At 36.7% G+C, this 15,027-nt stretch overlaps 1 protein-coding gene across 8 annotated transcripts in view; it reads right to left on the bottom strand.

Annotated features, from left to right (window-relative positions):
* Lama2 (laminin subunit alpha 2) overlaps nucleotides 1-15,027 on the bottom strand; it is a 573,571-nt gene that overhangs the window by 418,437 nt on the left and 140,107 nt on the right. For all 8 annotated transcript variants that reach the window (XM_028877376.1, XM_028877370.2, XM_028877371.2 and 5 more), the window contains exon 3: nucleotides 11,248-11,360. In XM_028877376.1, coding sequence (XP_028733209.1) covers nucleotides 11,248-11,360 — 113 coding nt within the window. The remainder of the gene's footprint in view (nucleotides 1-11,247; nucleotides 11,361-15,027) is intronic.

The following is a 15,027-nucleotide window of genomic DNA, read 5'->3' as shown; positions in this document are numbered from 1 at the left end:
GAGGCATTTACAAGCCCAGTCGCCTGGGTTCCACCTTTGGAACCTGTGTAAAGGGAGAAGGAAAGAAGTGACTCCCATCAGGTTGTCCTCTGACCTCTGCTCATTGATTGGTGGGCTCATGCACATCTGAACACATACCATGCATGCACACATACAAGGATAATTAATAAATGCATTTTTAAAATCACTCCCAGACACATAAAAAGGGACTACTGAATACTGCATACAACGTGTTAGTAATAAAACATAACAAACAAGAGTGTTTCAAAGGGCAGCAGCAGTAAGAGCTGTTTCTGAAGTTAGAGCAGAAATCATGAAAACCAGGTGATGATACTCTGGCATTTTTAGGAGCTAGAAAAAATAACTTCCTACCAAAATTCTATAGTCAACAGAAAAATAAGCATCAAAAATAAACACATCACAGACAAAGGAAATCACAGAATATTCTTGCCAATATGCCTTCATTAGTAAAAGGAAAAAAAATTGGGAAACAGGAGATATGACCCAGCAGACAAAGTATTTGTGATGCAAGAATGAGGACCTGAGTTCAGATCCCCAGCATTCATGTGAGGAAGCTGAGCATAGTGATACAAGCCTCTATCCCAGTCTGAGGGAGGCAGAGACACAAGACTATTAGGGCTACAAAGGATACTTTGTTGGATTAAAAATAGGAAAACATTTAATTTCCCAAAGAAGGAAAGTCCTGAGTAAAATATTAGTCTGAGATAACATAAACAAAATAGAGGTGAGACTTTAGTCATTTGAATCCAAGTATCAGCAGTAACATTTAGTATAAATGAAATGTATGTCCAATTTAGGGAAGAATCTTCAGAATCATTTAATTCTGAATCAAATCAAATGTATGATGTTGATAGAATATACATCTGTAACACACAAAGATGTCAAAGAGAATTTATACAACACAAGCATTTATGGAAAAGCAGCTGGAGACTGCTGCCACGGGAAACTCACAGAAGTATTGTTAGCAGTACTGCTACAATGTGCTTATAAAGTTCCAATCTCAGCCAGTATGTCTCCCTTAGGATCTTCATATAGAAACAAAAACATACATAGTTCACTGATATATATGTAATACTGCACCAACAGCCAAATCTGCATTCTTGATGCAAAATTGCAATGACACTAGTTGAACAAAACAAATTTCAAAAGAGCCGTGCCTTTAACAATCAAAAATATAATGACCACAATGGAACTGAGTGAGAAAAAATTTGAAAGAGAGAAAACATTCTATAATTTAGACACAAAGCACTTCTTTTAAAAAGTCGCTGACATAGAAAAGTTACAATGGATGTAGCATTGCGGGAGGAAGTGTGTCACTGGGAGTGGGCTTCGCAGTTCCAAAAGCCATGTGCACTCTCTGTGGACTCTCTTGACCTTGTGTTTGTGGTTCTAGATGTGAGTCAGCAAGTGCCGCTCCAGCCACTTGACACTTCGGATCCACCATCAAGGGCTCTAACCCTCTGGAACTGTAAGCCCACAACTGACTTTTTCCTATAAGTTGTCTTGGCCACAGTGTCTTATCACAGCAATAGAAAAGTAACTACTTAAGAAGGCAAGGAGTAAGAAAGAGCAGGAGAGACAATTTAGTTTACATAGTATCTCGATCTACATGATGGCTATTTGGATAGGTACGGATAGCAAATACTCAACAATTTTTCACTAAATTTTCAACATTTCTGAGTTTGTGATGGCAAAAATATTGTATGTTTTTATTCATATGTATACATATGTATATAAACATATATATATAAGAAATAAGTTTTATTAAAAAGCATGTGTTCCCGAGTAAATAAAACCTCAAAAATCAATTATATATGGTTATGAGACAAAACAGAAAGTGGCAAAAATGTTTGAATTAATAAAGGAATAGAAAAGTATACATGTAAATGATAACAAAATAAGGCGTAGTAAAATCATGTCTATAAATTATATATAAAGGACATGGCAGTGATTAACAAAGTTACTGCTTGATTAAAACCAAATAATCTGGAGGCTGTAACAACATAATAATACAAAGAAATACAAAAGTGCTTCAGTGACAAAGCAATGTTTTTCAGGTCCTATCTATGTAAATTTTAGTTAAAATACATAGAATAAAATATTTTGCATATGACATAAAATGTATGGTATCATTTAAACATCTCAGTAATTAAGCTGTTTCTGAATTTACTCTAATTTTAGTTTAGCTTCCCATTATTATACCCATCACAAGTAGCCCACTCATTCTCCGCTCAACATATATTCACTACAGAAGGCCAGGAAGTGTTATTTACTGAATAGCAAGTAAATTTGCAGCATGTATGCGAGGCAGTTTCCTACATATCATTAGTTCTTCATAATACCAATCCTCTGAATAAGGCAGTGGCACTGTCACATTCCACATGTGACCCAACTGAGGAGCACAAAAAGAGAGAATCTAGTGAAGGTCAAAGAACTAACCAAGATGTAATAAGTAAGTAGGAGGATAGGTTTCCTAATGTTGTTCCTAGCCTTATTATGGTCTTCCTTGGATTTTTTTACATTTTACAGTCAAGGTAACATAAAATCATGTCCCATCTACAAATTAAAACATATATTCCAGCTTATAACTGAAACATATAGCTATATTTATGAAAGTAAATCATGTCTACCTATAAATAGGCATTGTAATTATATTCAATATATGAATAATGGCATAAATTTGCAAGCCCAAGACTTGTGTGCATAAGTATAGTAAGATATAATAAGGAGAAGCGTAAATTCTAAGAATAAAATGAGGAAACATACAAGATTCCAGTAAAATGATGAAATAAAGATGTTTCTTGTGTAGAAGCCATCAGGCAGCTGTGAAAATCATCCTCATTTGGTCTATTTTGGGATGTCTTATTCAGGCTTCCCATCACAAAGTTGGTATGATTTTAAAATGTTAACAGATCTTTTCCAACAGCCTTTTTAAAAGCAATTTGTTTCCCTATGTTCTATTGTTCCTACTTTTTATGAACTAATCTAATTTAACCAGTGACTCCAAGAAGCATTTTCCCAATAGTCAGTTAGCTTTGCCGCAATGGTACATATATCTCCAAATAGTGTTCCATGATAGCACTAGACTTGAGTCTAGCTGTGTTGCTAATTAAATAAACAAGATCATATGTTGACACTGTTTAAATAGCACAACAGCAACATTGGGTCAGTCTTTCCTGTCCCTATCCTTACATCTCGTCTTTTACCACTTAGAAAAACAAATGGCATGCCATAACAAAACAAAGACAAATAAACAAGTAAATATAGCCTGTGGTTCCCAACTTGATTACAAAAGAGAGTTACAGTAATTGGAGACTTTCTCAAACAATGCTATAAATATGACAGAGACACACAGACAATGAAAAGGTGACAGACTTTTAGAGTATGTTTGGAAAGAGAATTGGTGAGAACATCATATGCTTTCTGTGAACTGAATATTTGTGTCCTAACCCAAAGGTGAAGCCTTCAGGAAATGCTGGGCCCATGAGGACAGAGTCCTCATCAGTGACCTCCATAGAAAAGACTCCAGGGAATTTAAATGTTCCTTCTGACACATGAAGCTGCAATAGACAGATGATGTTTATTTCCATCTTCTCCAATTACTATTATCTATGCTTTATAGATTGTAGGGTAGAAATACTTCACATGCATCTCTATTTCATTTTATATTGTGTATACAATTATGTAAAGCAATGTTCTCGATTTCCTTTGGATAGTGACTGACATTGCATAATAATGTGAATTCACTGATTTTTTTTTTTACTGGTTTTAACTATTTTGGTGATTCTTTAGGTTTTTCTGTATATAAGAACATGTAATTTGTAAACTGAGAAAATTCACATTCTTCTCTGATTTGGATGTTTTATTTATTTTTCTTGTCTAAAAACTCTGGCTAAGATGTCTAGTACCATACTGAAGAGAAGTGGTACCAGTGGTACCACCTTTGTTTTGCTTCTGGTCTTTCATGAAATTCCTTCAATTGTTCACTATCGAGTACAATGTTGTTAGTTATGGGTGTGTCTTATATGGAATTTAGTGTGTTGATATGCATGCCTTTGATAGCCAGTTGTTCTTTTTTTAGAGGATTTTAGCATAAAAGAAGGTTGGGTTTTTGTCAAATGTATTTTCTATACCATTGAGACAATCATATGATTTTTATCCTTATTCTGTTAATATGCTGTATTACATGGGCAGACTTGCATTTGTTGAGTTGTCCTTGTGTAACAAGGATACATTCTATATGGTTATGGTGAATGGTTATTTTCAAGTGATACTGCTTTAGGCTTGCTAATTTTTTTTAATATTAGGTTCAACAATGATACTGATTGTAATTTTTCTAGTGTCTTAATCTAGCTTTAATATCAATCTATTCCTGTTCTCTTACAAAAGCATTTCAGAGTGTTAAAAAAGTTTCTGATTTTTAGGAAAAGTTTTGAGAAATATTGGCATCATTTCTTTAAATGTCTGGTAGAGTTCAGCAATCCAACAGGTCCTGGGTTTTTCTACAAAGGGAGACTTTAAAAAAATTTATGTACATTTGTGTGTGTGTGTGTGTGTGTGTGTGTGTGTGTGTGTACATCTGTATGCTTGTGTATGTGCATATATATGTATGTATGAAAGCACATGTGTAGAGATTAGAGGACAACTTCTAGGAGTCAGTTCCCTCCTTCCTTCATGTGAGTCCTAGGGACTAAACTCAGGCCATCAGTTTTCATGAAAAGAACTGTTATCCACTGAGCCATCCTGCTGGCCCTTCTAGAGGACAATTTATTAGTGGGTCAATTTCTGCGATCTTTTTTTTTTTTTTTTTTTTTGGTGGGGAGAGGCTGAGACAGGGTTTCTCTGTGAAGCCTTGGCTGTCTTGAAACTTGCTCTGAAGACTCTGCCTCTTAAATTCTGGGATTGAAAATATGTGCCATCACTAATTCCCTTATTCCTTTGGACCATTTGGGTTTTCTATTTCTTTTTGACTTAGCCCTGGGAGGTTATCATGTCTGAAAATCCATCTATGTCTCTTAGGCTTACAGTTTATTGGTATATAGATAATTGCTTTTCACAATAATCTTAAACCTGCTCAATATACATGTTATCTGTTACAATCTATTCTCCTTTATTTCTGATCTTATTTGAGTCTTTTCTTTTTCCTATAATCTAGCTAGGCTCTGCCAACGTTGTTAATATATCTTTTGAATTCTAGTTTTGTTGATCATTTCAGTTTCATTATTTCTTCTCTTCTGTATTATTTTCTGACCTCTATTAACTCGGGGGTTAATCTGTTTGTTTATTCCTTGAGGAACAGTAGTAGGCTGATAGAGATTTTTGTTTCTTCTTAGTGTATTTGTCTATTCAGATCATTTTGAGAAATTCTTCTGCTTCATTCATTAAGTTTTTATATGTTATCTCTCCATGACCACTGCACAATTAGTTTTTCATTTTTTAAAATATCCTTTTCCACCTATTACTTGTTCAGGAGAGTTTTGCTTAATTTTTGAATATTGGTAAATTTCCCAAAATTTCTCTTTGAACCATGGGGATGCAGAATGTTATTAACAAATAATTTAACATGAAAAAATAATTAACTTTTAAAAACATTGATTTTAATGTTTCTTCCAGTATATATGTGTGTGGGGAGGGTGTATGTGCATGTGTACACTGCCCACTGAGGCCAGAAGCAGGTATCAAACTCCCTTAAACTAAAATTATAAGCACTACTATTAAAGAATGTCTCAATCATATTAACAATCTAAGCTATAAGAAAAATTGTCTTTTATTCTGATCACATAGATTCTTAAAATATAGTAATGTATACTTAAAAATACTAATTCCACCCTTTTCCAAAAATAACTTTCTTTAAAATAATGTTAACCTGTCTCATGAAATACAGCTCTATAATGTCAACAAATAAAATATTTAGATCACTAATATGCATCATATGATCTCCACAATTTTTAAGACAATCCTATTTAATCAATGCATTTCAGTGAGTGACAGATGAAGGTGAACTGATACCTACATGTGAGTATAAGTAACTCCATAGAATTCCTGGGTTGTCTAGGAGAAGTACTTTTCATACATGCTAACAAAGTCTACTAAAAATATCATTTCAACATCTACTAGGAGAGATGATCCAACAGTTAAAAGCACTGCCTATTCTTCCAAGGAACCTGGGTTTGAGTCCCAGCATGTACATGATGGCTCACAACCTTTTATATCTCTAGTCTCAGTATTTCTAGTGCCCTCTTTCAGCCTCTGTGGAAGCCAGGCACCCATACATATAAAATAAGGTTTAAACTTTTTAAAAACAAACCAACAAAAATTTGTGCTATAAAGCTGTTCCTCTGTGTTTTACTCTACCTACTGGTCAGCTATCTCCCTAAGCAAATCCAAGGACAGCAATAAAATAAGTGACCAGACTAATGTGCATCCCAATAAAGCTTATCTTCTCGGTTGCCTCTGGCTTCTGGCGAGTCCCCTTTTTGTTGTCCTTTGCAATGGACAACAGATACCCTTTTAGATAACCAGATACCTTCCAATGGGTCAAGAATTTCTTCTCTATTTGTGATTTCTTTTCCTGCTGAGGGTAGCAATTCTCTTTCTCTGTCTAGAGAGTTCCATGGGCATGGGCTAAAGCATATCAATTATCAGTGTATATGGTGATAGCCTTGTCTCCCCACCACCCCCACTCCAGCACAGTGTCTAAGCCAAAGCTAAAAGCTTAGCTGGATCAGGAGCAGAGTGGGAGAATGGGGAGGGAGATATGGTGATGAATGAAGACCCTAGGGGAATAGGAAGAGAGTGCTAGAGAGGTCCTCAGAAATCCACAAAGATGCCTCCACTGTAGACTACTGGCAATAATTGAGAGAATGCCTGAGCTGACCTGCTCTGATGATAGGATGACCAAACACCCTGCCTGTCATGATAGAACTCTTATCCAATGTCTGATGGAAGCAGATGCAGAGATCCATGGCCGAGCCCCAGGTGGAGCTCTGGGAGCCCAATAATCAGCGAGAGAGAGGAGGGATTGTATGAGCGAGAGATATTGAGAGCATGATTGGAAAAAGCACAGGGACAAATAGCCAAACTAGTGGAAACACATGAACTATGAACCAATGGCTGAGAAGCCCCCATGGAACTGGACCAGGTCCTCTGGATAAGTGGGACAGTTGATTAGCTTGAACTGTTTAGGAAGCCCCCAGGCAGTGGAGCTAGGACCTGTTCTTGATGCACTGGCTGGCTTTTTGGAACCTGGGGCCTTTGTTGGGATACTGCTCAGCCTTGGTGCAGGGAGGAGGGGACTGGACCTGCCTCAGATGAGTCTACTAGACTGGGCTGACTCCCCAGGGGAGACCTTGCCTTGGAGGAGGTGGGAATGGAGGGTGGATTGGGGGGAGGGCATATATATATATATATAAGCTCAGCTTGTTGAGCTGAGGTTCCTCTGCTTAAACATTGTGCCCAGATAGTTTTAGCTTGGGTCGCCATTACTGCCCCTGCATACCTGGTCCCGTTTGTAGGAGAAACTGCTCTAAACTGAGAACAAGACCTTGCCTGGTGTTGCCCATGAGACATCAATGAAATCAGAAATCATGACATAGTTACATGACATCTTGAAACTGAATAAAAGAAAAATTAGGATATCCTGTGAATTTTTGAGTGTTCATTATCATCTTTTAACTTGCTGTACAATTTTGTTCATAATCCTGATGTTGGGCTTTGTTGTATACTTCAATGGAACAGTATAGTTTCTACTTGAATTTATGCTGATTCTACATCCTAATAATAGCCATGCTTGCCAGATGGAATTTAGTTGTTATGCTGCGATAATCATTATTCCATATTCTTGCCACAATGTAATATTTATTCTGCTAATCTCAGTAGCAAAGCACAGCATGATTAAATCATTTGCTCAAGATAGGCTGTGAGTAAATAGAACTGGGAAATGTTAACATCCCTTAGTAATAAATGTCTGAAAACAATCTGTTTATAAAATAAGGAGCTACTTTTTTCTGAATAAATTGTCTTATTTTTTTCTAGTGCTTATCTCAGATGCTAAACCATTAAAGAATCTTCTAAGTGTAATTGATGATGATTTGATCAAGCCATGTTAATGACTGCTCCTTGTATTTAAAATAGTAATTTATTAAAAGCATTTTCAGAAGAGTCAAGAATATGTAAACAAAATCACTAGTACTTGCCAAGATTTGTATGTATATCTCAGAATTAAGAGAACTAAACCTCTCACTGAGTCAGTGAGAGATGATGATATTTGCCTATTCCTTATAATACATTTCTTTGACTTTGAGCTGACAATAGCTAGCATGATGCTGTGTAACTAGGTATATCCTTTCAAGGTGTGTGGAAAAAGACAAGTTATGTCATGCTGGAAGCATCCAGTATGTGTTAGATAATGAGAGATCTTAATGGGCTGTCTTTAATAACACAGACATTAGTATTATTCTCCCAATAGAAGCCAGAACAGTACGTACTCACTCCTTGAACCTGAACTACATATAGAAATATATTTAAAACACAACTCTTATGAGCTCTATAGGCCTGGGTCTTCAGAGTCTCATTAGGATATTCTAACGTACTTGTAATTTTGCATTTGAACTCTTCAGGTGTGAACCACATCACTGCCTGGTGGAGGCTTTGTAAAGAAGGCCAATTCATTTTTCTAAGTTTCTGCCCTCTTCAACTATTAAATGGGAGCTTTGAACCTTGTGACCAATGACTTAAGTTATCTACACAAAGCCAAAGTCACTAGATGGTGCTGTTTTTTCTAAGGAGATATGAGATTAATAATTTGGGAAAACAAATGTCTCAGAGTTTAAACCCTCTAAAAACTATTAAATAGGAGTAGTAACACCAGCTGCCTCAAGGTGATATTGTGAGAAGTGAGGGAGATAGTAAAGGATGCCCACATTTCTTTCGTTATCACTGCATTAAAAGATGATTTCTTGCATCTCTGTCCTGTAGCTGAACAGTACCAGAACACCTTCTAAATTTTGTTAATCCACAGACTGAGGCCAATGAAAGTGTGAACCCCTTCTAATATAAGGAATTCTATTATGAAACCTAGTTATAAAACATGCTTAATATTTTACAACATTAATTAATTGACTAAACTAAAATCCTGGGTCATGTAGAAATGAGCACTTACCTCGTATATGAGTCTGCCTTCTCTTAAATGTATATAATAAGCTAATTTTTAGGGATCAGAGAAAGTAAACACAAATATGAAAATGGCTGTGTGCCACACTATCAGACCATTTGAGCCTATAGCCACTGAGCCAATTCTACTTGATGAATTCAGAATCTGGAGTTGGGTCAACCTTATTATAAATATAACATATTCACTTGTTATGAAAACATAACTGTAGAAGATGCTTTAGAATATCAACTCAACTTAAGGTTATTATATGACATGAGAGGAAGCATAAACACAGAAAACACCACCTATTTCTGAAGATACCATGTGTCATGTGGAAATCAGTACATGAAACACAGTGAGGAATACATACCTGCCTTCAGTGAAAAAACATTGCTTTCAGATAAACTCTCACTTGCTAAATTAATGACGGATTAGTTGACTATAGAGGATTAAGTTAAAACCCATGATTGCACCATATGGCTATAAACTAAGAGGAAAAATGATGCTCCATTTGATAACAAATAACTGATATTGTTGTCCAGCTCAAAGGGAAGTTTAAGTAATCTGTGCACATGATATTAATAATTGACTTTCTTGATCCATGTGCAATAAAAAAAATAAGTAGAGAATAAATGAGAACAATAAACCTTCACTCTCTATTGATTCCCTATCACCAGCAATGACCTGAGTCAATGGACTGCAGTCTTACTCTTGATTGGAAAGGCTGATTTTTAATGATCACATGGCTGTTGAGATCAATAAAAGACCAAGCTGTCTATACTCAGAAAAAAAGGTCCATTTTGAGGGAAAGATCCTTTGGAAATTCATCTACAGGTCAACTAATCTAAAGAATGTCAGGATGGCATTTGTACTCCATGGCCAGACAGAACTAAGAACTAACTCTAGACTAACACTATTCTAATGGGTAGAAATAAAGCCAGGTGAGCTGATTATTCAGCTTCAGCATTGGGATCCTGCTCTAATCCAGTTGCCTAGGTGCCAAGGAGTCCCTGGAGGGATAAAGGAGAATCTACTGTGAGGCCTGCTAGTTTGCTCACTCCCTGAGCAGCCGTGTATAAGCTGTGGGATACGTGCAGCCCTTATGAAGAAGGGTCAAGATCCTAGAGAAGGGATGCTTAATTCTTGGGTCTAGTGTCAGTCTATGCTGCTAGTGGTTACTTATCAAACCATAGTATCCTATGGCAGCCATGGCCTCACCTTGAAGTCTATGTCATTAAGCATCTTCACCATATCCTTGTATTCTTACTAGTCTATCTCCACATTGCACAGGAGGTGCAGCTAGATGATTTTTCTATGATGTTGCAAGAAAATGAAAGAAAAACAAGCTAAATAATAATCCATCTAAGTTCAAACTTTCTTGTCTTAACCTCTAGTCAATGGCACTATCTTACTATGTATTGGGAGAAAATTATGGGGGACATCTTTTCAAATTCCATCCTAAATCCATCCATGAGTCTAAATATTTTTGGAATGAGGATGAGTATTGGTTATTAAACTCAGCGTGAATTGAATATCATGAAGAAGATACAAACTCTGACCTCCAACATAAATTTTATACAACTACAAGGCTTAGTTAGTACCTTGTTTAGTTATCCATGTTTAATTTGAGAATCAACTGTTATAGCTTGTGCAACTCTCAGTAATAAGAAACAATTTACTCAAGAGCCTTCCTATCCAAGATCCTTACAAATGAGCACACTATCATCAGAGTGGTAGCAAAGTTTTGTTTTATAAGTTTTAAACTTCGTTATTGTATTTTCTTCACATAAAATTTTGTTGAGCCATATTTTTATCACCACTCCCAACTTTATAAGAGACACTCAGTCTCTAATCATGTCTAAACTATCCACATGGATCCATTTGAGTTGTGCTTTAGAAATAAGGGCCAAAGATCAATAAATGACTACATGAGAAATGGGCAGGGCCCTTTGTTACAATATCGAGAAAATAATAGTGATAAGAAAGCATATCCCTTCATCTAAAAATTGCTAACTAAACAAGTCACAGATGCAAGGTATAATTTCAAAAGTGGAAAATGACAAGAAGTGCCCTACCTGCTGTAAATCCAGAGTAATGGTCACGTAATGGTACTCAACTCCGTTCTTGATACTGGGGCTCTGCCACCACGTGTTCTTGCCGTCAATAGCATTCGTGATCGGATGTCTCTCTGTATGTTGGCAGCAGAGAAGGAAAATATCAGATAAGGAGTTTGTAGCTATTTCATCAAGGAAAAGTAAAACAAAGATGAAGAGGTAGAACAAGCCTGCATATAACAGGCATTTTTTTTTTTTTGTTGTTGTTGTTTTGTTTTTCGAGACAGGGTTTCTCTGTGTAGCTTTGCGCCTTTCCTGGAACTCACTTGGTAGCCCAGGCTGGCCTCGAACTCACAGAGATCCGCCTGTCTCTGCCTCCTGAGTGCTGGGATTAAAGGCGTGCGCCACCACCACCCGGCTGCATTTTTTTTTTTTTTAAAGAATCAGTTTCTGTTTCCAAAGCATCTCTGTAGTTTCGTAGTTCTACACAACATGCAGGAAATGGTGACATGTCTCGGCTACAGAAGAAGGTACCAAACACTGACCACCAGCTACAATGGAAAGCCTTAAAGATACTTCTAGAAACAAAGTGCAAAGAAATAGTACAGAAATCCTACTAGTGTGCTGATAAAGAAAACCTCTCCTGTAGGAAAGATGCTTGAATATTGCTGGTTCATACACATTCCTTAGTGCTGAGATGTGGACAATCCAGTATGTATGTGGCTTTAATATAAAATAATACATTTTCTGCCCATGAGATTTTTTTTGTAACAAATCTTTAACTTGTCACCTTCTTACCATGATTTAGAACTATGCTGAGAGATTCTCCAAACTCACTATCCAACATTTACTTGGTCATGTATGACTAATTCCAGAGGAGGAATCTAATCAACATTGGCAAGCCAGGAGACTGGCACATGAAACTCAATGTACCAACCAAACACAGGCTTTCCCTCCCAAACCCAACCCAGACAGCTTTGCAGGAAACCTTTTGTGGGATTCAAAGGGAGACTGGAGACAAGGAAGGAGAGCGAACCACTCCTCCAATCAAGATATCTTTCACTACAGTTCTCTTCTTTCTCCTAAGCCAGGAGCTCTGAAACTCTCGTGTCTTCGAATTCATCTCACAGATCTCACAGAACAGAAATATCCCCACATCTCACAGCCCTGCTACATTTCTGTCTGTGCTGGAACCTTTTCTCATATTTCACAAGTTCTAGATCTTTTCTCTAAATATGCACAAAGCACATCTGGCTGAGGATGACAAGACCATTGGTGTCCCTGTTTCTGTTCTCAGGGCTGTGGTAAAGATGTCTAGATGTCTCAGCCCCTCAGACCTCAGGTGGAAACCACCACATCTGGCCTCTGCAATGCCCACTAAGTGTTGGTGAGATTCTCTGCTACCCTGTGACCCTACTCTTCATGCTGATATAAGCGTGCTCTGCAGTACCAGTCTTGGACAAAATGAATTGTCTCAGAAAATATTCAGAGGTATACTGTGTGGTAGCTGATTTTGATTCTCAATCTAACTGGATCTGGAATCAACTAACAGACAAGCTGTTGACACACTTGTTCAGAAACTTGGATGCACCTTCCAGTGGCAGCCCAGACAAAAGGAGGTCCAAGAGAAAAACTTTTTGCATGATGTCTGTATATCTGACTACTATTTTATCTATGCTGTTGCTGCCTCTGGTGCTTTTCTTGGCTCATAGCAGAATCTGGATTTTTCAGGCTTCCAACATGCACTGAAGGTCAGTGGCTCTGCAGGAATCCTCCAGGAACTCAATACCAGGTTAGGACTGTTGAGGCACACAGTTTTTAGAACCAAGTTACTTGGTTCTTAGCTTCTTCCATGTGAAGATAGCCATTGTTGGTCTATCTGGACCATATTGTGCAAGCCAGCATAAGAAATGCCCCTTTAATATACATTCATTGACCAGTGCTGTTCTAGAGAACCCTGACACCATCCTTATTTTGAATACACCTAATGAGTAGGCAAATTTTGTCACTATGAGGATCAATCCTACCCTCTTAGTTTGCCAGCATAATACAGGAGCCGGGACATGTATTCTGTCTAATGATAAAGGACAAAAGGCCACAAGACTTGGGGTACAAAGAGCAGGCATATTTGATGCCAGTTATTTCTTGACTGCACTGTATAGTACTTGACTGGCCATGGACAAATTACTTAAATTCCATTTTATCTCTAAAAGAGGGGTGGCAAAACTCCACTCACAGAAGCATTTTCCAGATCCTCAACTTCCAGGAGAAAAGTAAAATCAGATAGAAAAAAAATAATATGTGTGTAAAAGACTTGGGAAGCTAATATAAAAATTCTACCTCCAGAATTCTATAAGTAATAGTAATCTTGAGTCTCATTTACTATCATCCAATGTACCATGAATTCAAAATTCATTCATAAGTGAATGGACATTTAGAAACCTACAATTACTTTTAAAAATCAATATCAAATAAGGAACATTAAGTCAAATATATCCTTTTTACTTTCATGAAGACTATGGAACACTGCATTCATTGTTCTTACTATCACTGATCAGTGAAAATATTTGAGTGGGATCCCTTTCTTCAGAGGGTTGCCCATTCATGCTACTACTATGAGGAACATATTTGTGTAGTACTGAAATAAATTATGAGCCTGTTAATAATATGCATTGTTATGAATCTCACAAATTACAGTTAATAAAACTTGAAGATTAAAAACAACCAAACTATGGTCTTCATGTGTAAGAGTCTAATAGTAATATAAAAATTATTTTTAAAACAAGTAATATAACTGAGTCAGTAAAGTGCTCATTTTGTGTGCATGACAGAGGAGTGCTGGATTCTCAGTACTGTGGGAAGAATTATCCCCACATCTCAGAGCACTGTTACATTTTAGACTATGTTGGATCTTTTTTCCAGGAGAATAGTTAGGGTTTGATGGCCAGCAAACATAGCTTATTAGGCAAGCTCCAGGCAAATTACAGGCCCCTCAAAATCAAAAGTGGAAAGTGCCCAAGGACCAACACCCACAGTTATCCTCTGTTCTTTTCACATGAAACAGGACACACACACAGAGCCCATATCTTTGTACTCACATACATGAACACAGGCCTGCATACATTCATGAAAGAATGTTTATTAAATTTGCCATTTTCAGTCCGTGAATATTATGATGTTAATTTTGCTTGTTTAGTCTTCTACATAATCTTCAACTAAAAACATAAACTTAAAGTTGGATATTCGTATTTTAACCCAAATATTATAATATAGGACAGAATGGTAATATAACATTGCCACTGGAATTTCAATACAACTACAGTGCTCCATGGACTTTGTATCAAGTCTTATCATATATCAATAGCCCATTGCGATAAGGCATCCTGTCTCAATAATCAAAAGAAAATTGATGAATATATTTAATAATTTGTGCCAGTTGAATTCTGTTGAAGTTGGATATAATGTCACTTTATAAAAACAGCAAACAGAAGAAGCATAACAAAACATCAACAAATGTCTCTGATAGTGTGAATGGATACAGAAACCAGCACATTAAGAATCAAAGCAATACATGAAGTATGACTGGCATTGCCCTTACAGGAAAACAAATATAGAAAACATTGCCACAACATATTCCTAATTCTTTTTCGTATCATTGTTCTTGTGTGTGGAAGCAAAGCATACGTGCAAACAATTTCCAAACAGAGTAAGTAGGTTTTTCAGTAATTTCCAAGAGAAGTTGTTTAAAATGGGAATATTGATATCTGCTGCCTCCTGTCAAATTGATATGAGAATCAGCCA

This window comes from Peromyscus leucopus, chromosome 8a (assembly GCF_004664715.2).
Source record: "Peromyscus leucopus breed LL Stock chromosome 8a, UCI_PerLeu_2.1, whole genome shotgun sequence".
NCBI classification, from domain to species: Eukaryota; Metazoa; Chordata; class Mammalia; order Rodentia; family Cricetidae; genus Peromyscus; species Peromyscus leucopus.
The sequence above is the reverse complement of the archived record's forward strand: the minus strand, read 5'-3'. Positions and strand labels throughout refer to the sequence as shown.